This window comes from Salmo salar, chromosome 09 (genome assembly GCF_965601325.2).
Source record: "Salmo salar chromosome 09, fSalSal1, whole genome shotgun sequence".
NCBI classification, from domain to species: Eukaryota; Metazoa; Chordata; class Actinopteri; order Salmoniformes; family Salmonidae; genus Salmo; species Salmo salar.
Genome location: NC_138299.1, coordinates 90,539,873 through 90,562,500, shown reverse-complemented (window position 1 = coordinate 90,562,500; position 22,628 = coordinate 90,539,873). Strand labels below are relative to the sequence as shown.

General features: G+C 46.1%; 2 protein-coding genes across 3 annotated transcripts in view; one reads left to right on the top strand and one right to left on the bottom strand.

Moving 5' to 3' along the window:
- The window catches only part of LOC106612060 (tyrosine-protein kinase ITK/TSK), a 19,713-nt gene extending 7,427 nt beyond the window's left edge, over positions 1–12,286 (bottom strand). The window contains exons 1-8 of one of the 2 annotated variants that reach the window (XM_045724190.2): positions 12,000–12,286; positions 11,647–11,751; positions 11,416–11,497; positions 11,073–11,204; positions 10,287–10,324; positions 10,021–10,172; positions 9,782–9,847; positions 9,614–9,668 (exon numbers count right to left, since the gene is read on the bottom strand). In XM_045724190.2, coding sequence (XP_045580146.1) covers positions 9,614–9,668; positions 9,782–9,847; positions 10,021–10,172; positions 10,287–10,324; positions 11,073–11,204; positions 11,416–11,497; positions 11,647–11,751; positions 12,000–12,137 — 768 coding nt within the window. In that variant the 5' untranslated portion in view covers positions 12,138–12,286. The remainder of the gene's footprint in view (positions 1–9,613; positions 9,669–9,781; positions 9,848–10,020; positions 10,173–10,286; positions 10,325–11,072; positions 11,205–11,415; positions 11,498–11,646; positions 11,752–11,999) is intronic. The other variant, XM_014212877.3, reaches the window with a different exon arrangement.
- A 6,474-nt stretch (positions 12,287–18,760) lies between these two features.
- Positions 18,761–21,290, top strand: LOC106612059 (mediator of RNA polymerase II transcription subunit 7). The gene is made up of 2 exons (XM_014212876.3): positions 18,761–19,017; positions 20,086–21,290. Exon 2 carries the CDS (start codon positions 20,094–20,096, stop codon positions 20,850–20,852), a length of 759 nt encoding a protein of 252 aa, XP_014068351.1. The 5' UTR covers positions 18,761–19,017; positions 20,086–20,093; the 3' UTR covers positions 20,853–21,290.
- Positions 21,291–22,628: the final 1,338 nt, after the last annotated feature.

The window sequence follows — 22,628 nt, the reverse complement described above, 5'->3', positions numbered from 1 at the left end:
AACCCTAACCCTCCCACTGTCACACTACACAACCCTAACCCTTCCCTACCACTGTCACACAACACTAACCCTACCCTCCCACTGTCACACTACACAACCCTAACCCTACCCTACCACTGTCACACTACACAACCCTAACCCTAACCCTCCCACTGTCACACTACACAACCCTAACCCTTCCCTACCACTGTCACACTACACAACCCTAACCCTAACCCTCCCACTGTCACACTACACAACCCTAACCCTACCCTCCCACTGTCACACTACACAACCCTAACCCTTCCCTACCACTGTCACACTACACAACCCTAACCCTAACCCTCCCACTGTCACACAACACAACCCTAAACCTCTCACTGTCACACTACACAACCATAACCCTACCCTACCACTGTCACACTACACAACCCTAACCCTACCACTGTCACACTACACAACCCTAACCCTACCCTACCACTGTCACACTACACAACCCTAACCCTAACCCTCCCACTGTCACACTACACAACCCTAACCCTTCCCTACCACTGTCACACTACACAACCCTAACCCTCCCACTGTCACACTACACAACCCTAACCCTACCCTACCACTGTCACACTACACAACCCTAACCCTCCCCTACCACTGTCACACAACACAACCCTAACCCTTCCCTACCACTGTCACACTACACAACCCTAACCCTAACCCTCCCACTGTCACACTACACAACCCTAACCCTACCACTGTCACACTACACAACCCTAACCCTCCCCTACCACTGTCACACTACACAACCCTAACCCTCCCACTGTCACACTACACAACCCTAACCCTCCCACCGTCACACTACACAACCCTAACCCTACCACTGTCACACTACACAACCCTAACCCTTCCCTACCACTGTCAAACTACACAACCCTAACCCTTCCCTACCACTGTCACACTACACAACCCTAACCCTCCCACTGTCACACTACACAACCCTAACCCTACCACTGTCACACTACACAACCCTAAACCTCTCACTGTCACACTACACAACCCTAACCCTTCCCTACCACTGTCACACTACACAACCCTAACCCTACCCTACCACTGTCACACTACACAACCCTAACCCTCCCACTGTCACACAACACAACCCTAAACCTCTCACTGTCACACTACACAACCATAACCCTACCCTACCACTGTCACACTACACAACCCTAACCCTCCCCTACCACTGTCACACTACACAACCCTAACCCTCCCACTGTCACACTACACAACCCTAACCCTTCCCTACCACTGTCACACTACACAACCCTAACCCTTCCCTACCACTGTCACACTACACAACCCTAACCCTTCCCTACCACTGTCACACTACACAACCCTAACCCTCCCCTACCACTGTCACACTACACAACCCTAACCCTACCCTACCACTGTCACACTACACAACCCTAACCCTTCCCTACCACTGTCACACTACACAACCCTAACCCTTCCCTACCACTGTCACACTACACAACCCTAACCCTCCCCTACCACTGTCACACTACACAACCCTAACCCTCCCCTACCACTGTCACACTACACAACCCTAACCCTTCCCTACCACTGTCACACTACACAACCCTAACCCTTCCACTGTCACACTACACAACCCTAACCCTCCCCTACCACTGTCACACTACACAACCCTAACCCTTCCCTCCCACCGTCACACTACACAACCCTAACCCTTCCCTACCACTGTCACACTACACAACCCTAACCCTTCCCTACCACTGTCACACTACACAACCCTAACCCTTCCCTACCACTGTCACACTACACAACCCTAACCCTCCCCTACCACTGTCACACAACACAACCCTAACCCTTCCCTACCACTGTCACACTACACAACCCTAACCCTCCCCTACCACTGTCACACTACACAACCCTAACCCTTCCCTACCACTGTCACACTACACAACCCTAACCCTTCCCTACCACTGTCACACTACACAACCCTAACCCTCCCCTACCACTGTCACACTACACAACCCTAACCCTTCCCTACCACTGGCACACTACACAACCCTAACCCTTCCCTACCACTGTCACACTACACAACCCTAAACCTCTCACTGTCACACTACACAACCCTAACCCTACCACTGTCACACTACACAACCCTAACCCTTCCCTACCACTGTCACACAACCCTAACCCTCCCACTGTCACACTACACAACCCTAACCCTACCACTGTCACACTACACAACCCTAAACCTCTCACTGTCACACTACACAACCCTCCCCTACCACTGTCACACTACACAACCCTAACCCTACCACTGTCACACTACACAACCCTAACCCTTCCCTACCACTGTCACACAACACAACCCTAACCCTTCCCTACCACTGTCACACTACACAACCCTAACCCTTCCCTACCACTGTCACACTACACAACCCTAACCCTTCCCTACCACTGTCACACTACACAACCCTAACCCTACCCTACCACTGTCACACTACACAACACTAACCCTTCCCTACCACTGTCACACTACACAACCCTAACCCTTCCCTACCACTGTCACACTACACAACCCTAACCCTTCCCTCCCACTGTCACACTACACAACCCTACCCTCCCACTGTCACACTACACAACCCTAACCCTCCCACCGTCACACTACACAACCCTAACCCTACCCTACCACTGTCACACTACACAACCCTAACCCTCCCACTGTCACACAACACAACCCTAAACCTCTCACTGTCACACTACACAACCATAACCCTACACTACCACTGTCACACTACACAACCCTAACCCTACCCTACCACTGTCACACTACACAACCCTAACCCTACCCTCCCACTGTCACACTACACAACCCTAACCCTCCCACTGTCACACTACACAACCCTAACCCTCCCACCGTCACACTACACAACCATAACCCTCCCACTGTCACACTACACAACCCTAACCCTTCCCTACCACTGTCACACTACACAACCCTAACCCTTCCCTACCACTGTCACACTACACAACCCTAACCCTACCACTGTCACACAACACAACCCTAACCCTTCCCTACCACTGTCACACTACACAACCCTAACCCTCCCCTACCACTGTCACACTACACAACCCTAACCCTCCCCTACCACTGTCACACTACACAACCCTAACCCTACCACTGTCACACTACACAACCCTAACCCTTCCCTACCACTGTCACACTACACAACCCTAACCCTACCACTGTCACACTACACAACCCTAACCCTTCCCTACCACTGTCACACTACACAACCCTAACCCTCCCACTGTCACACTACACAACACTAACCCTTCCCTCCCACTGTCACACTACACAACCCTAACCCTCCCACTGTCACACTACACAACCCTAACCCTCCCACTGTCACACTACACAACCCTAACCCTTCCCTACCACTGTCACACTACACAACCCTACCCCTCCCCTACCACTGTCACACTACACAACCCTAACCCTTCCCTACCACTGTCACACAACACAACCCTAACCCTTCCCTACCACTGTCACACTACACAACCCTAACCCTAACCCTCCCACTGTCACACTACACAACCCTAACCCTCCCACTGTCACACTACACAACCCTAACCCTTCCCTACCACTGTCACACTACACAACCCTAACCCTTCCCTACCACTGTCACACTACACAACCCTAACCCTTCCCTACCACTGTCACACTACACAACCCTAACCCTAACCCTCCCACTGTCACACTACACAACCCTAACCCTCCCACTGTCACACTACACAACCCTAACCCTCCCACTGTCACACTACACAACCCTAACCCTCCCACTGTCACACTACACAACCCTAACCCTTCCCTACCACTGTCACACTACACAACCCTAACCCTAACCCTCCCACTGTCACACTACACAACCCTAACCCTTCCCTACCACTGTCACACTACACAACCCTAACCCTAACCCTCCCACTGTCACACAACACAACCCTAAACCTCTCACTGTCACACTACACAACCATAACCCTTCCCTACCACTGTCACACTACACAACCCTAACCCTCCCACTGTCACACTACACAACCCTAACCCTACCCTACCACTGTCACACTACACAACCCTAACCCTACCACTGTCACACTACACAACCCTAACCCTACCCTACCACTGTCACACTACACAACCCTAACCCTTCCCTACCACTGTCACACTACACAACCCTAACCCTTCCCTACCACTGTCACACTACACAACCCTAACCCTCCCACTGTCACACTACACAACCCTAACCCTCCCCTACCACTGTCACACAACACAACCCTAACCCTTCCCTACCACTGTCACACTACACAACCCTAACCCTCCCACTGTCACACTACACAACCCTAACCCTCCCACCGTCACACTACACAACCCTAACCCTACCACTGTCACACTACACAACCCTAACCCTTCCCTACCACTGTCACACTACACAACCCTAACCCTTCCCTACCACTGTCACACTACACAACCCTAACCCTCCCACTGTCACACTACACAACCCTAACCCTACCCTACCACTGTCACACTACACAACCCTAATCCTACCCTACCACTGTCACACTACACAACCCTAACCCTTCGCTACCACTGTCACACTACACAACCCTAACCCTCCCCTACCACTGTCACACTACACAACCCTAACCCTTCCCTACCACTATCACACTACACAACCCTAACCCTTCCCTACCACTGTCACACTACACAACCCTAACCCTTCCCTACCACTGTCACACTACACAACCCTAACCCTCCCCTACCACTGTCACACTACACAACCCTAACCCTACCCTACCACTGTCACACTACACAACCCTAACCCTTCGCTACCACTGTCACACTACACAACCCTAACCCTCCCCTACCACTGTCACACTACACAACCCTAACCCTTCCCTACCACTGTCACACTACACAACCCTAACCCTTCCACTGTCACACTACACAACCCTAACCCTCCCCTACCACTGTCACACTACACAACCCTAACCCTTCCCTCCCACCGTCACACTACACAACCCTACCCTCCCACTGTCACACTACACAACCCTAACCCTTCCCTACCACTGTCACACTACACAACCCTAACCCTTCCCTACCACTGTCACACTACACAACCCTAACCCTCCCCTACCACTGTCACACAACACAACCCTAACCCTTCCCTACCACTGTCACACTACACAACCCTAACCCTCCCCTACCACTGTCACACTACACAACCCTAACCCTTCCCTACCACTGGCACACTACACAACCCTAACCCTTCCCTACCACTGTCACACTACACAACCCTAAACCTCTCACTGTCACACTACACAACCCTAACCCTACCACTGTCACACTACACAACCCTAACCCTTCCCTACCACTGTCACACAACCCTAACCCTCCCACTGTCACACTACACAACCCTAACCCTACCACTGTCACACTACACAACCCTAAACCTCTCACTGTCACACTACACAACCCTCCCCTACCACTGTCACACTACACAACCCTAACCCTACCACTGTCACACTACACAACTTTAACCCTTCCCTACCACTGTCACACAACACAACCCTAACCCTTCCCTACCACTGTCACACTACACAACCCTAACCCTTCCCTACCACTGTCACACTACACAACCCTAACCCTTCCCTACCACTGTCACACTACACAACCCTAACCCTACCCTACCACTGTCACACTACACAACACTAACCCTTCCCTACCACTGTCACACTACACAACCCTAACCCTTCCCTACCACTGTCACACTACACAACCCTAACCCTTCCCTACCACTGTCACACTACACAACCCTAACCCTCCCACTGTCACACAACACAACCCTAAACCTCTCACTGTCACACTACACAACCATAACCCTACCCTACCACTGTCACACTACACAACCCTAACCCTACCCTACCACTGTCACACTACACAACCCTAACCCTACCCTCCCACTGTCACACTACACAACCCTAACCCTTCCCTACCACTGTCACACTACACAACCCTAACCCTTCCCTACCACTGTCACACTACACAACCCTAACCCTCCCACTGTCACACTACACAACCCTAACCCTCCCACTGTCACACTACACAACCCTAACCCTCCCACCGTCACACTACACAACCCTAACCCTTCCCTACCACTGTCACACTACACAACCCTAACCCTCCCACCGTCACACTACACAACCCTAACCCTCCCACCGTCACACTACACAACCCTAACCCTTCCCTCCCACCGTCACACTACACAACCATAACCCTCCCACTGTCACACTACACAACCCTAACCCTTCCCTACCACTGTCACACTACACAACCCTAACCCTACCCTCCCACTGTCACACTACACAACCCTAACCCTTCCCTACCACTGTCACACTACACAACCCTAACCCTTCCCTACCACTGTCACACAACACAACCCTAACCCTTCCCTACCACTGTCACACTACACAACCCTAACCCTTCCCTACCACTGTCACACTACACAACCCTAACCCTTCCCTACCACTGTCACACTACACAACCCTAACCCTACTCTACCACTGTCACACCACACAACCCTAACCCTACCCTACCACTGTCACACTACACAACCCTAACCCTCCCCTACCACTGTCACACTACACAACCCTAACCCTCCCCTACCACTGTCACACTACACAACCCTAACCCTACCACTGTCACACTACACAACCCTAACCCTTCCCTACCACTGTCACACTACACAACCCTAACCCTAACCCTCCCACTGTCACACTACACAACACTAACCCTTCCCTCCCACTGTCACACTACACAACCCTAACCCTACCCTCCCACTGTCACACTACACAACCCTAACCCTCCCACTGTCACACTACACAACCCTAACCCTTCCCTACCACTGTCACACTACACAACCCTAACCCTAACCCTCCCACTGTCACACAACACAACCCTAAACCTCTCACTGTCACACTACACAACCATAACCCTACCCTACCACTGTCACACTACACAACCCTAACCCTACCCTACCACTGTCACACTACACAACCCTAACCCTACCCTACCACTGTCACACTACACAACCCTAACCCTACCCTACCACTGTCACACTACACAACCCTAACCCTTTCCTACCACTGTCACACTACACAACCCTAACCCTACCCTCCCACTGTCACACAACACAACCCTAAACCTCTCACTGTCACACTACACAACCCTAACCCTTCCCTACCACTGTCACACTACACAACCCTAACCCTAACCCTCCCACTGTCACACAACACAACCCTAAACCTCTCACTGTCACACTACACAACCATAACCCTACCCTACCACTGTCACACTACACAACCCTAACCCTTCCCTACCACTGTCACACTACACAACCCTAACCCTCCCACTGTCACACTACACAACCCTAACCCTACCCTACCACTGTCACACTACACAACCCTAACCCTCCCCTACCACTGTCACACAACACAACCCTAACCCTTCCCTACCACTGTCACACTACACAACCCTAACCCTAACCCTCCCACTGTCACACTACACAACCCTAACCCTCCCACTGTCACACTACACAACCCTAAACCTCTCACTGTCACACTACACAACCCTCCCCTACCACTGTCACACTACACAACCCTAACCCTACCACTGTCACACTACACAACCCTAACCCTTCCCTACCACTGTCACACAACACAACCCTAACCCTTCCCTACCACTGTCACACTACACAACCCTAACCCTTCCCTACCACTGTCACACTACACAACCCTAACCCTTCCCTACCACTGTCACACTACACAACCCTAACCCTCCCACTGTCACACTACACAACCCTAACCCTTCCCTACCACTGTCACACTACACAACCCTACCCTCCCACTGTCACACTACACAACCCTAACCCTCCCACTGTCACACTACACAACCCTAACCCTTCCCTACCACTGTCACACTACACAACCCTAACCCTTCCCTACCACTGTCACACTACACAACCCTAACCCTACCCTCCCACTGTCACACTACACAACCCTAACCCTACCCTACCACTGTCACACTACACAACCCTAAACCTACCCTCCCACTGTCACACTACACAACCCTAACCCTACCCTACCACTGTCACACTACACAACCCTAACCCTTCCCTACCACTGTCACACTACACAACCCTAAACCTCCCACTGTCACACTACACAACCCTAACCCTACCCTACCACTGTCACACTACACAACCCTAACCCTACCCTACCACTGTCACACTACACAACCCTAACCCTACCCTACCACTGTCACACTACACAACCCTAACCCTCCCCTACCACTGTCACACTACACAACCCTAACCCTTCCCTACCACTGTCACACTACACAACCCTAACCCTTCCCTACCACTGTCACACTACACAACCCTAACCCTAACCCTCCCACCGTCACACTACACAATCCTAACCCTCCCACCGTCACACTACACAACCCTAACCCTTCCCTACCACTGTCACACTACACAACCCTAACCCTCCCACCGTCACACTACACAACCCTAACCCTCCCACCGTCACACTACACAACCCTAACCCTCCCACCGTCACACTACACAACCCTAACCCTCCCACCGTCACACTACACAACCCTAACCCTCCCACCGTCACACTACACAACCCTAACCCTCCCACCGTCACACTACACAACCCTAACCCTCCCACCGTCACACTACACAACCCTAACCCTCCCACCGTCACACTACACAACCCTAACCCTTCCCTACCACTGTCACACTACACAACCCTAACCCTCCCACCGTCACACTACACAACCCTAACCCTCCCACCGTCACCATCTGTCTGTAATAGCGATTATGACACATTTACAACAGGAAATCCTGGACCTGAGCAACCTGCTCTGTTGTTTCAAATGTCATCTTTCACTCTGTGTGTGTGTGTGTGTGTGTGTGTGTGTGTGTGTGTGTGTGTGTGTGTGTGTGTGTGTGTGTGTGTGTGTGTGTACGTGCATGTACGTGCATGCGTGTGGACATGCATCTTGCAAAATGCAGCTTTTTCATCCGTGCTGCTGCGGCAAGATACAGGAATTTATTCAGTCAAATCCGGTAACCAAATTTTCTGGATAAATTCAAAACATGATCTCATTTTCAAACATAATCAATAAAAAAATATATATATTTTTACAGTTATACTTTTTTAGGGATAACAAAAACATGTTTTCTCTCTAGTTTCAGTATTGTCTGGTTGTAATTCTGATAACCTTGCTTTTTGATTTACTCAGGCCCACAATGTCTGTCCTCTCCCTTCTGTAGTACAGTTTAACACCAAACTATGTCTATCCTCTCCCTTCTGTAGTACAGTTGAACATCAAACTATGTCTGTCCTCTCCCTTCTGTAGTACAGTTTAACACCAAACTATGTCTGTCCTCTCCCTTCTGTAGTACAGTTTAACACCAAACTATGTCTGTCCTCTCCCTTCTGTAGTACAGTTTAACAAAAAACTGAAGAAGTTGTCGGCGTTGTTTACCTCTGTCATCAGGAGTTCCTCAGCTCTCCCTCTCGTTATGTCTTTGTTGTACCATCTGGAAAACAAGTAGGGGAATTATAAACAACCTAGACCAATCAGATGGCTGAAATAAAATATCATAAAATAAAAATAGTCAGGAGAATTGTATTTGATATAAATCTGACTCACTCAAATCTGTTGAAGTTGTTGCAGGATTTTTCCGCTATATAAGTGCAAGGTACAAAACCTGTGTTTCTATGGAAGGAACGGACAAAATGGGATGAATACTTTAGGTGTGTACAACTACACAGCCAATAATACATATTACAGATAGGCTTATAGAGTTGTCATAGGGTTGTCATCAGGTTGTCATATGCCACAGAGTTGTCACAGAGTTCTCATAGAGTTGCCATGTCGTCTCTACTTACCCTCTGTGGTCCTGTACGGTCCACCAATCATGGTGGGAGCTGTCAGTCAGGATGTACTCCTGGTCTTTGTGAAGGGCCAGCTCTGTGTCTCCATGGGGACTGTAGTTCTGTAGCGCAACCACCACACTCTGGCCCGGGTCGGAGAGCCGCCGCTATGGGCACGATGTAAGGGAAACACTGATCCTTAGCATTAAAATGACTCAAAGCAACATACTGTACGTTTACAGGCACGGTGAAGTATATAGACATGACATATGCATATTTACCTGTGTGTCCGGGGTTGGAGGGAGAGGCTTCTTGGAAGCTACAGAAAGGCATTTTGTGGTTAATTCTTAAAAGTCTAAGCTGTTGGGGGGGGGGGGGGGGGGGGGGGGGGGGTGATTAGGCCTTTACTACTATAGCCCATAAAAATGTATTGAATAACATATCCATAAATGGCAAAAAAGACAGTCAAATAATCAGAGGATTTGAAGTCTCTGTCCTATATCTAGGAGAAATACAAAAAAATATATGGAAATATACTGTATATATAATTTTTTTACACATATTTAACCCCTTATTTTTGTTGGCACAAAACAACCTCCATACCTCCATTCATGTGTATGGGTTACTTTAAGAGTCTCCCTTTTCAATAGTGGTCATATTAGTTTGTGTGCTACAGACATTTTCATGAGAAGACTGATTGTCGGGATGACTCCTGGTCTGATAAACAGCGTTGTAGCTCTGCCACTTTCCACTGCAGAATGGCAACAAAGGCGGATGCGGTGGATTGAGACGCAGCCCATGCAAAAAAACATCTCTAGCGTAAACTGACAGATTTTATTATTATGTTACTTAGATTGACACACCAGTGCGTCAATAGGCAATAAAGAGGGTTAAATTCACATTATGGGCAGTTAACATAATAGACTTTTCAAAGGATTTATATATGGTTTATATGTAAGATATAATATTATTATTATTATTATTATTATTATTATTATTATTATTACTATTATTATTATTATTATTATTATTGAGTGTGGGAAATGCACTCTTCAAGTGAAATATACCTGTACCGTATCCCACAGGGTCGTACTCCTGACATCCTGTCGCCATCTTCTCTGTCTGGTAACAGCACCTCCACCTCCCCTCCATCCAGAAGTTGGGGTGATACTTCAGGAGTAATGCGTTGCACTTGGTCTCTTTATTGCAAGAGAGAGAAATGAAATACAGTGTAAGACATGGAGGCTCAAATGTGTCATAGAGTTTATAATATAATGTTGATATACTACTCTTAATATTATGTTGTTTTTCTAATCTTATGAGAGATTATATATATATATAAACAAACTCAGCTCTGTGGTATTGGTATTATGGGTCTGATGTTGAATGTTTTCCATAACTGCTGCTCACCCTCCTTCAGAGCTCGGACCCATCTCTGACGACAGTCGTTGTCTGGGGCGAAGATGTACAGGTAGCAGTTGTCGTGGACAACCTGTTGAGACATTTATGCGTATCTAAAATAAAAACAGTGTCATGGCTTATAAATGAAAGTCATTGTAAATTGTTCCCAATGGTGAGTAATTAGCATTCCTCCATTAGACAGAAGCAGTAGAAGAGATGAGTTGTCTTATGTGGTCTTACCTGGAAGGGGTACTTGTTGCTGCAGGGGATTGGGGCTTCACTGCACACTATCTCCACACACTTGATCCTGGAGAGCTCAATGCAGCCTTTCTGGATGGGCTTTTTCTGAAGAAGAATACAGCCTTCTATCAACATCTTCACAACTTTCTATTTTCACATCAAACAATACAACCCCCATACAGTAACTGTCATATTCTGTAAAAGCAAGATTTCTTCATAACTCAATATATGATTTTCAAAATTAGACTACTGAAGTGTAAAGTGTAAATTAATTTCAACAATAAATGTCATTTTTGACAGATATTGATAAACAAACAAACCACGCACAATTTAACAATAAAAATTGTACATACCCCAGGGCGCTGTTCAGAATAGGTCAGGTCCTGGGTGTCCAAGACAAATAACCTTTCCTTGTAATTACAGGGCGACGTCCTTCGCTTCTGCTGAGACTTCTTGATGAGAGTCCCCTTCAAGATTACTGTGGGGAGCATAGTGAACACAGATACCTGGCTAACATTGAGAGACAGAGAGAGAGACAGCGAGGTGGGCTGTAGAGTTAGACTGAACACCTATATAATGGAGAGAAGGAAAAGAGTGATGGGAGTTCGTGTCGTGTGAGTTTCCGCTGTAGATACACTAGGTAAACCACTTCCTTGAGCACGGCACCAACACTCACACACAGACTAAGATGCACTCACACACACACACACACGTTGAAACATCACAAGCTGCATGGGTGCACAGAACCACAGGGCCTGAGCAGCTCTCTCCCCAGAAATTAGGCTAAACGTACACTTAAAACACATTTGTAGTTGAACAAATGCTATTATGCAGGTAACTGCCAAACTAATGGAAACACTTGAATAACTGAGGGATATTAAGTATATCGAAAGCAGGTGCTTCCACACAGGTGTTGTTCCTCAGTTAATTAAGCAATTCATATCCTATCAAGCATGTATAAAAATGCTGGACAGGTCATTATTTTGGCAACAGTGGCTATTTGTATTTGTATTTATTATGGATCCCAATCACAGTAAGGTACTTAAAGATATTCGCTGGTACTTTTGCCTACTTTTTAGCCAGTACTTCTGCAGTAGCACTCCCGAGCCAAAAGTGGTCCAGGAAAATATGTTGTTTTGAGCACCAAGTCATTAATCTCTCTCCCACTCTACTGCTGTGTGCATGATGTGCCTCTTGCTTGCTGTAACTCATATGGCGAGGAGCTGAAGCTCATTGGATAAACTAGGATTGCTAGGGGGCTGGCCCATGTGGGTGAAAATGAAGGGAAAATGGTGCACCACAGCTTCCAGAAAAAGTTGCTTTCAAACTAGGGATTTCGTGGCTAATTAAGGTAAGACAGTAATTCTGCTCATAGTTTAAGCATGTATAAATTACACATTGGACACATCCAACCCAATGTAGGATGTTTAAAAAAATACTTAAAAGTTGTCAAAGTTCCAGAGCATGTCTTTAATTGTTAACCAGAAATTATTTGATATTTAAGCAATAAGGCCCAAGGGGGTGTGGTATATGGCCAATATACCACTGGCTAAAGGCTGTTCATAGGCACAACACAAACCCCTGAGGTGGCTTATTGCCAGTGGTGGGATAAGTACCCAATTTTCATACTTAAGTAAAAGTAAAGATACCTTAATAGAAAATGCCTCAAGTAAAAGTGAAAGTCACCCAGTAAAATATTACTTGAGTAAAGTATAAAGGTATTTGGTTTTAAATATACTTAAGTATATGTATGAAGAGTTCCATCAGCCACTCCTGGGCTACAATCACCTATCCAGACCCGTTTTACTGCCGATGCGGAGCCCCATCGGGCCTTCATGACGTTATCTATCGACGTTATCTGCCCGAGGGAGTTATCCAACTGGCCCCTCCGTCACGACGTAACCTGAACGCCCATCTGCGGCCAGCTAATCGTTAGCTGTCTTATCAGCTGCTATCTGAATAGGTCTATCGGCCAATTTTCTTGGGCCTGTCACGTCCTGACCAGTATAAGGGTTATTTGTTATTGTAGTTTGGTCAGGACGTGGCAGAGGGTATTTTGTTTATGTGGTTCGGGGTGGTGAGTTATGTAGTAGGGTGTTTGATTTATTATTTCCGGGTTTTGGTCTATGTTCTTTCTGGTTTGTTGTATGTCTATGTTTAGGTTGATGGGGGGTTGGACTCTCAATTGGAGGCAGGTGCTTTCTCGTTGCCTCTGATTGAGAGTCCTATATATGGGTAATTGTTTGGTTTGGTGTTGTGGGAGATTGTTTCTGGTTTTCCTGAGTGTGCATGACAAGACTGTCTAGTTTGTTTGTGTTTTGTATACGTTTTGGTTTTTTCCTTCTTTCCCTAATAAAAGAAGATGAGTATTCATGTCCCTGCTGCGTTTTGGTCCTCTCCTTACGACAGTTATGACAGGGCCACTATAACTATTTTGCCAATTGGATTGGTCCCCTCTACCACACGGAACCCCACTAATCTACCGACGGAAACGCACGAGGTGGCTAAAAACAGACCATCTTCTGCCAACTTCTGACTTGCTACCCATGGCCTGGCTAGCTGTCTGAATCGCCGTGACCACAACCGACCTCACTACTCACTGGACCCTTTTGATCACTTGTCTAAGCATGCCTCTCCTTAATGTCAATATGCCTTGTCCATTGCTGTTCTGGTTAGTGTTTATTGGCTTATTTCACTGTAGAGCCTCTAGCCCTGCTCATTATACCTTATCCAAAGTTCCACCACCCACACATGCGATGACATCACCTGGTTTCAATAATGTTTCTAGAGATAATATGTCTCTCATCATCACTCAATGCCTAGGTTTACCTCCACTGTATTCACATCCTACCATACCTTTGTCTGTACATTATACCTCGAAGCTATTTTATCACCCCCAGAAACCTGCTCCTTTTACTCACTGTTCAGGATGTCCTAGACGACCAATTCTCATAGCTTTTAGCCGTACCCTTATCCTACTCCTCCTCTGGCGATATAGAGGTGAATCCAGGCCCTGCAGTGCCTAGCTCCACTCCTATTCCCCAGGCGCTCTCTTTTGATGACTTCTGTAACTGTAATAGCCTCGGTTTCATGCATGTTAAAATTAGAAGCCTCCTCCCTAAGTTTGTTTTATTCACTGCTTTAGCACACTCTGCCAACCCAGATGTCCTAGCCGTGTCTGAATCCTGGCTTAGGAAGACCACCAAAAACTCTGAAATCTCCATCCCCAACTACAACATTTTCAGATAGAACGGCCAAAGGGGGCGGTGTTGCAATCTACTGCAGAGATAGCCTGCAGAGTTCTGTCCTACTATCCAGGTCTGTACCCAAACAATTTGAACTTCTACTTTAAAAAAAAATCCACCTCTCTAAAAACAAGTCTCTCACCGTTGCCACCTGCTATAGACCACCCTCTGCCCCCAGCTGTGCTCTGGACACCATATGTGAACTGATTGCCCCCCATCTATCTTCAGAGCTCGTGCTGATAGGTGACCTAAACTGGGACATGCTTAACACCCCAGCCATCCTACAATCTAAGCTTGATGCCCTCAATCTCACACAAATTATCAATGAATCTACCAGGTACAACCCCAAAGCCGTAAACACGGGCACTCTCATAGATATCATCCTAACCAACTTGCCCTCTAAATACACCTCTGCTGTTTTCAACCAAGATCTCAGCGATCACTGCCTCATTGCCTGCATCTGTAATGGGTCAACGGTCAAACGACCTCCACTCATCACTGTCAAACGCTCCCTGAAACACTTCAGCGAGCAGGCCTTTCTAATTGACCTGGCCCGGGTATCCTGGAAGGATATTGACCTCATCCCTTCAGTAGAGGATGCCTGGTTATTGTTTAAAAATGCCTTCCTCACCATCTTAAATAAGCATGCCCCATTCAAGAAATTTAGAACCAGGAACAGATATAGCCCTTGGTTCTCTCCAGACCTGACTGCCCTTAACCAACACAAAAACATCCTGTGGCGTTCTGCATTAGCATCGAACAGCCCCCGTGATATGCAACTTTTCAGGGAAGTTAGAAACCAATATACACAGGCAGTTAGAAGAGCCAATGCTAGCTTTTTCAAGCAGAAATGTACTTCCTGCAACACAAACTCAAAAAAGTTCTGGGACACTAAAGTCCTTGGAGAATAAGAGCACCTCCTCCCAGCTGCCCACTGCACTGAGTATAGGAATCTCTGTCACCACCGATAAATCCACTATAATTGAGAATTTCAATAAGCATTTTTCTACGGCTGGCCATGCTTTCCACCTGGCTACCCCTACCCCGGTCAACAGCACTGCACCCCCCACAGCAACTTGCCCAAGCCTTCCCCATTTCTCCTTCTCCAAAATCCAGTCAGCTGATGTTCTGAAAGAGCTGCAAAATCTGGACCCCTACAAATCAGCCGGGCTAGACAATCTGGACCCTTTCTTTCTAAAATTATCTGCAGAAATTGTTGCAACCCCAATTACTAGCCTGTTCAACCTCTCTTTCGTGTCGTCAGAGATTCCCAAAGATTGGAAAGCAGCTGCGGTCATCCCCCTCTTCAAAGGGGGGGACACTCTTGACCCAAACTGCTACAGACCTATATCTATCCTACCCTGCCTTTCTAAAGTCTTCGAAAGCCAAGTCAATTAACAGATTACCGACCATTTCGAATCCCACCGCACCTTCTCCGCTATGCAATCTGGTTTCAGAGCTGGTCATGGGTGCACCTCAGCCACACTCAAGGTCCTAAACGATATCTTAACCGCCATCGATAAGAAACAATACTGTGCAGCCGTATTCATTGACCTGGCCAAAGCTTTCGACTCTGTCAATCACCACATCCTCATCGGCAGACTCAATAGCCTTGGTTTCTCAAATGATTGCCTCGCCTGGTTCACCAACTACTTCTCTGATAGAGTTCAGTGTGTCAAATCGGAGGGCCTGTTGTCCGGGCCTCTGGCAGTCACTATGGGGGTGCCACAGGGTTCAATTCGTGGGCCGACTCTCTTCTCTGTATACATCAATGATGTCGCTCTTGCTGCTGGTGAGGCTCTGATCCACCTCTATGCAGACGACACCATTCTGTATACTTCTGGCCCTTCTTTGGACACGGTGTTAACTACTCTCCAGACGAGCTTCAATGCCATACAACACTCCTTCCGTGGCCTCCAACTGCTCCTAAATACAAGTAAAACTAAATGCATGCTCTTCAACCGATCGCTGCCTGCACCTGCCCGCCCGTCCAGCATCACTACTCTGGACGGTTCTGACTTAGAATATGTGGACAACTACAAATACCTAGGTGTCTGGTTAGACTGTAAACTGTAAACTCTCCTTTCAGACTCACATCAAACATCTCCAATCCAAAGTTAAATCTAGAATTGGCTTCCTATTTCGCAAACAAAGCATCTTTCACTCATTCTGCCAAACATACCCTCGTAAAACTGACCATCCTACCGATCTTCGACTTCGGCGATGTCATTTACAAAATAGCCTCCAATACCCTACTCAATACATTGGATGCAGTCTATCACAGTGCCATCCGTTTTGTCACCAAAGCCCCATATACTACACACCACTGCGACCGTTACGCTCTCGTTGACTGGCCCTCGCTTCATACTCGTCGCCAAACCCACTGGCTCCAGGTTATCTACAAGACCCTGCTAGGTAAAGTTCCCCCTTATCTCAGCTCGCTGGTCACCATAGCAGCACCCACCTGTAGCACACGCTCCAGCAGGTATATCTCTCTGGACACCCCCAAAGCCAATTCCTCCTTCGGCCGCCTCTCCTTCCAGTTCTCTGCTGCCAATGACTGGAACGAACTACAAAAATCTCTAAAAGTGGAAACATTTATCTCCCTCACTAGCTTTAAGCACCAGCTGTCAGAGCAGCTCACAGATTACTGCACCTGTATATAGCCCATCTATAAGTTAGCCAAAAGAACTACCTCTTCCCCTACTGTATTTGTTTATTTAGCTCCTTTGCACCCCATTATTTATATTTCTACTTTGCACTTTCTTCCACTGCAAAGCTACTATTCCAGTGTTTTACTTGCTATATTGTATTTACTTCGCCACCATGGCCTTTTTTTTGCCTTTACCTCCCTTATCTCACCTCATTTGCTCACTTTGTATATAGACTTATTTTTCTACTATATTTTCTACTATATTTTTCTACTATACTATAGTATGTTTGTTTTACTCCATGTGTAACTCTGTGTTGTTGTGTGTCAAACTGCTTTGCTTTATCTTGGCCAGGTCGCAATTGTAAATGAGAATTTGTTCTCAACTTGCCTAACTGGTTAAATAAAGGTGAAATAAAATAAAAAATAAAAATGTAAATGTAATTGCAAAAATATACTTAAGTATCAAAAGTAAAAGTATAAATCCTTTCAAATTGCTTGTATAAAGCAAACCAGACAGAACAATTTTAATTTTTTTTTTTTTTTTTTTTTTTTTTTTTTTTTTTTTTACAGATAGCCAGGGGCACACTCCACTACTCAGACATAATTCCAAACGAAGCATTTGTGTTTAGTGAGTCTGCCAGATCAGAGGCATTAGGGATGACCAGGGATGTTCTCTTGATATGTTCGTAAATTGAAATTTTTTCCTGTCCTGTTAAGCATTCAACATGTAATGAGTACTTTTGGTATCAGGAAAAACATATGGAGTAAAAAGTACATTATTTTCTTTAGGAATGTAGTGAAGTAAAAGTTGTCAAAAATATAAATAGTAAAGTACAGATATCCCATAAAACTACTTAAGTAGTACTTTAACGTATTTATACTTAAGTACTTAGCACCACTGCTTATTGCTATTATAAACTGGTTACCAAAGTAATTAGAGCAGTAAAAATACATGTTTTGTCGTAAGGTCCGCTGTACCTCGTCTGTCAGCCAATCAACATTCAGGGAACGAACCACCTAGTTTATAATGAGATATAGACAGCTGTATTGGACGTTTAAGACACTTTATGTTGGTGTTTCCTTCATTATCTCAGTTAGCTGTATGTTGACCATCACAATGAGACATTCATTTATGGAAGATTGAACATCGCACTTTTGACCTCTTACGCCACTCTGTTACAAAACGTTACACTGTACAAATTTGATGGATGAAAATCTAAAATATTACCACAATACGTCGGCCCAGTCTGCGATAACCAATCAAACCGCGCATTACTGTCGAGAAGCTCACCAATCCGCACCGCCAACAAATGATGTCAAGCAAAAACCCAACCAATGGGATAGGATGACAGGGGCATGAAAGGGAAACGAGAAGAGACGTAGCGCATACAAATGTTTTGTGAAAAACAATAATTGTGGTGGTGAATTCAGTTGATAGTAGGTAGATACAGTACTTGAGGACTCCATATAAAGGTATGTTTAAGCTTTTGTTGCCTTTGTCGTGAAATGACTTCCAAGTCTGCCAAGCTCTCATGTTTGCTATCTAACTCCTGGCTGTTAGCTAGCTAACGCGTTAGCTCGCTAGAGACTGAATCAACTGAAAATAATTTTTATTTCACCTTTATTTAACCAGGTAGGCTAGTTGAGAACAAGTTCTCATTTGCAAATGCGACACATACAATAACACAGAGTTACATATGGAATGAACAAAACAGTCAAATACAGTAGAACAAAAGAAAAGGAAAAGTCTATATACAGTGAGTGCAAACGAGGTAAGTTAAGACAATAAATAGGCCATGGTGGCGAAGTAATTACAATATAGGAATTAAACACTGGAATGGTAGATGTGCAGAAGATGAATGTGCAAGTAGAGATACTGGGGTGCACAGGAGCAAGATAAATAAATACAATATGGGGATGAGGTAGGTAGATAGATGGGCTGTTTACAGATGGGCTATGTACAGGTGCAGTGAACTACTCTGACAGCTGGTGCTTAAAGCTAGTGAGGGAGATATGGGTCTCCAGCTTCAGAGATTTTTGCAGTTCGTTCCAGTCATTGGCAGCAGAGAACTGGAAGGAAAGACGACCAAAGATAAAACGTCATTAAGTGTAGCTAGCTAGATTGTTCGCTTATGTTTCTAATAAAAGCCGTCTGTAGGCTTCTAGCTAGCGCATTAATGCCATTTGCCCAGAAGGTTAGTTTTAGACAACGTAGCCAGCTGTGCTCCGCCCTAGGTACTGTAACGTTAAAGTTAGCAACGCTAGCCAGCTAGATGCTGCCCCTCTTGGCGCATGCGCGGCTACTCACATGGCTAGCAACTATTACCACGGATTAATAGGGGAAACCCTATGAATTATAATTCTTTGATTATACTGTCTAAATAAAGAGGTGAGCCATCCTCTTTGTTAATCAGCAGGATAATAGCATCTGTTCTTTCCCCAGTTTATTTTTAATGGCGATGCAGCTAAAAAGGTCAAGTAGGATGTTTAAGTAATATGGTAGGCTATAATACATCTGTAATCTCATTTTCCTCTATCCAGGCCTCACTATGGGTGAACCACAGCAGGTGAGTGCCCTGCCTCCCCCTCCCATGCAGTACATCAAGGAGTACACTGACGAGAACATCCGCAAGGGGCTCATCCCCAAACCCCCTCCTCCCATCCGAGACACCTACATGATGTTCGGCAACCAGTTCCAGTGCGACGACCTGATCATCCGACCGCTGGAGAGCCAGGGCATCGAGCGGCTCCACCCAATGCAGTTCCACCACAAACGGGAGCTCAAGAAGCTCAACATGTCCATCCTGGTGAATTTCCTGGATCTCCTGGACATCCTGATCAAGAGCCCTGGCAGTATAAAGAGAGAGGAGAAGCTGGAGGACCTGAAGCTGTTGTTTGTCCACATGCACCATCTGATCAATGAGTACCGTCCGCACCAGGCCAGAGAGACCCTGAGGGTGATGATGGAAGTGCAGAAGAGACAGCGACTGGAGACTGCAGAGAGGTTCCAGAAACATCTGGAGAGGGTGGTGGAGATGATCCAGGGGTGCCTGGCCTCACTGCCCCATGACCTACCCCAGACTGAGGGCTTGAGTGGGGCAGGGGATGGGGCGAGGGGTGTTGGGATTGGAGGGGCGTTGGGGTTGGACGCCAGGCTAAAGACTGAACCCATGGACATGGAGGAGGCTGGGACTAGCTGTATGGCTGTTGGGTCACAACAGGACAAAAGCATGGGTGGTGCTGCTAAGAAAGACAGAGTATTGGACAAGGATGCTGCCATGTGTAATATTATCGACGAGATCGCCTGAGTTTTGTGTTTAGAGCTGGGGTCTCTACAGCAGGGTGCAACGATGATGAACGTTCAGATATAAAAATTGTTCTGTAGAGCAATGATTGTCTGTGTAGAATAGTGAATCGACCACTCTGTTCATTATATTTCTATATGCAACGTTCAGAATCAAAATGATTCACCTTGCTGAATATAGGTTTTCCTGGTCGTTATGTTTGTTTCGTTGGTCTCGGTTGAATTGTTTTGTATGCTTAATGTAGTTATGATCACATACGCTGTCCGCAGTTATATTATCTTTTCTTAAGTCAAAGCTTTATTGAAATGATGTGTCATGGACTATGAAGACACACCTTCCTTGAGTTGAGACATTTGGGATATCATTGGGGTTTAGATGCTACTAAAATTCATAATTTGATAAAGTTTTAATAAAGTCATTTCTAAGTCCGGTAACAATTTATATACGTTTTTTTTCTTCACCCAAAACATTTAGTAGAGGTGCTGATTAATGCAGCCTAAACTGTCTAAAAATAGTTCAACACTATGTAAATGCTCCCAACAATTGAACGGGTAAATCAACAACTTTTAGACAATGCCATGTATCCTGAAGTAGGCACTGTTGCTGAAACATCGGTGATTTACCTATTTAATTGTGGGGAGCAGTTACATAGTGTGCAACTCTTTTATGAAGTTTCCCCTAGCAACAAGATGTTGTATCAGCTTCCCCAATCCTAACCTGAACCATTAGTGGGGGAAACGGCCGGGGTGACTACACTGACAGACCGCTTGGCTCTGTCTGCACTCTCACAGTTACCAACGTGTTATCAGTGTTGTATAGGCTTGGTCTGTGCTATGTAACATGCAGTAATGTGAGTTTGCTCATTGGCTGTGTTTAGCTCCTATTAGAAGACAGATAGTTGGTGACATACAGGGAAATTGAATCCTTACACAACATGGGATGAGCTAGTACTGCAGGCAGGCCTGGGTTGTGTAAGCGAAGGTTTGCATAAGTGCACTTTAGTCCCATAAACAGAGACACACGACGTGGATTCAGATTTCCTGACTACGGCATACATACAGGCCTTGAATTTATGTTCGGTTTGGATTAATGAGGACAGACATAACACTACCCGTGAAATGTGAATCTGAATTTCCATTCCTGTTTTATGAAAACATGTTTTGTTATTGAACTCATTGGGAAACACAGTTGCCTTGTTTGTTTTTCTGTATGTAATGTAGTAGCCTAGATACTGCTATCTCTGATTCAACATGTCTGTGAAGCCTGCATTATTTCAACAGGAGCACAATACATTACCTAACACTACTGCCCCAGATATCAAACTCCTTCTCAAACCAGAGAGACCTACATTTTCAAGTGGTTGCTATAGTGACAGAATGATTATGAATGGTAGGTGGCCAATGAAAGACGGGATGCATTATGTGGGTCTGTACAGTCGTGGCCAAAAGTTTTGAGAATTACACAAATATTAATTAATCACAAAGTCTGCTGCCTCAGTGTCTTTAGATATTTTTGTCAGATGTTACTATGGAATACTGAAGTATAATTACAAGCATTTCATAAGTCTCAAAGGCTTTTATTGACAATTACATGAAGTTGATGCAAAGAGTCAATATTTGCCGTGTTGACCCAACTTTTTCAAGACCTCTACAATCCGCCATGGCATGCTGTCAATTAACTTCTGGGCCACATCCTGACTGATGGCAGCCCATTCTTGCATAATCAATGCTTGGAGTTTGTCAGAATTTGTGGGTTTTTGTTTGTCCACCCGCCTCTTGA

Bases quoted from the DNA above. Each gene is read 5' to 3' on its own strand.
- LOC106612059 (XM_014212876.3), top strand. From the start codon at position 20,094: ATGGGTGAACCACAGCAGGTGAGTGCCCTGCCTCCCCCTCCCATGCAG.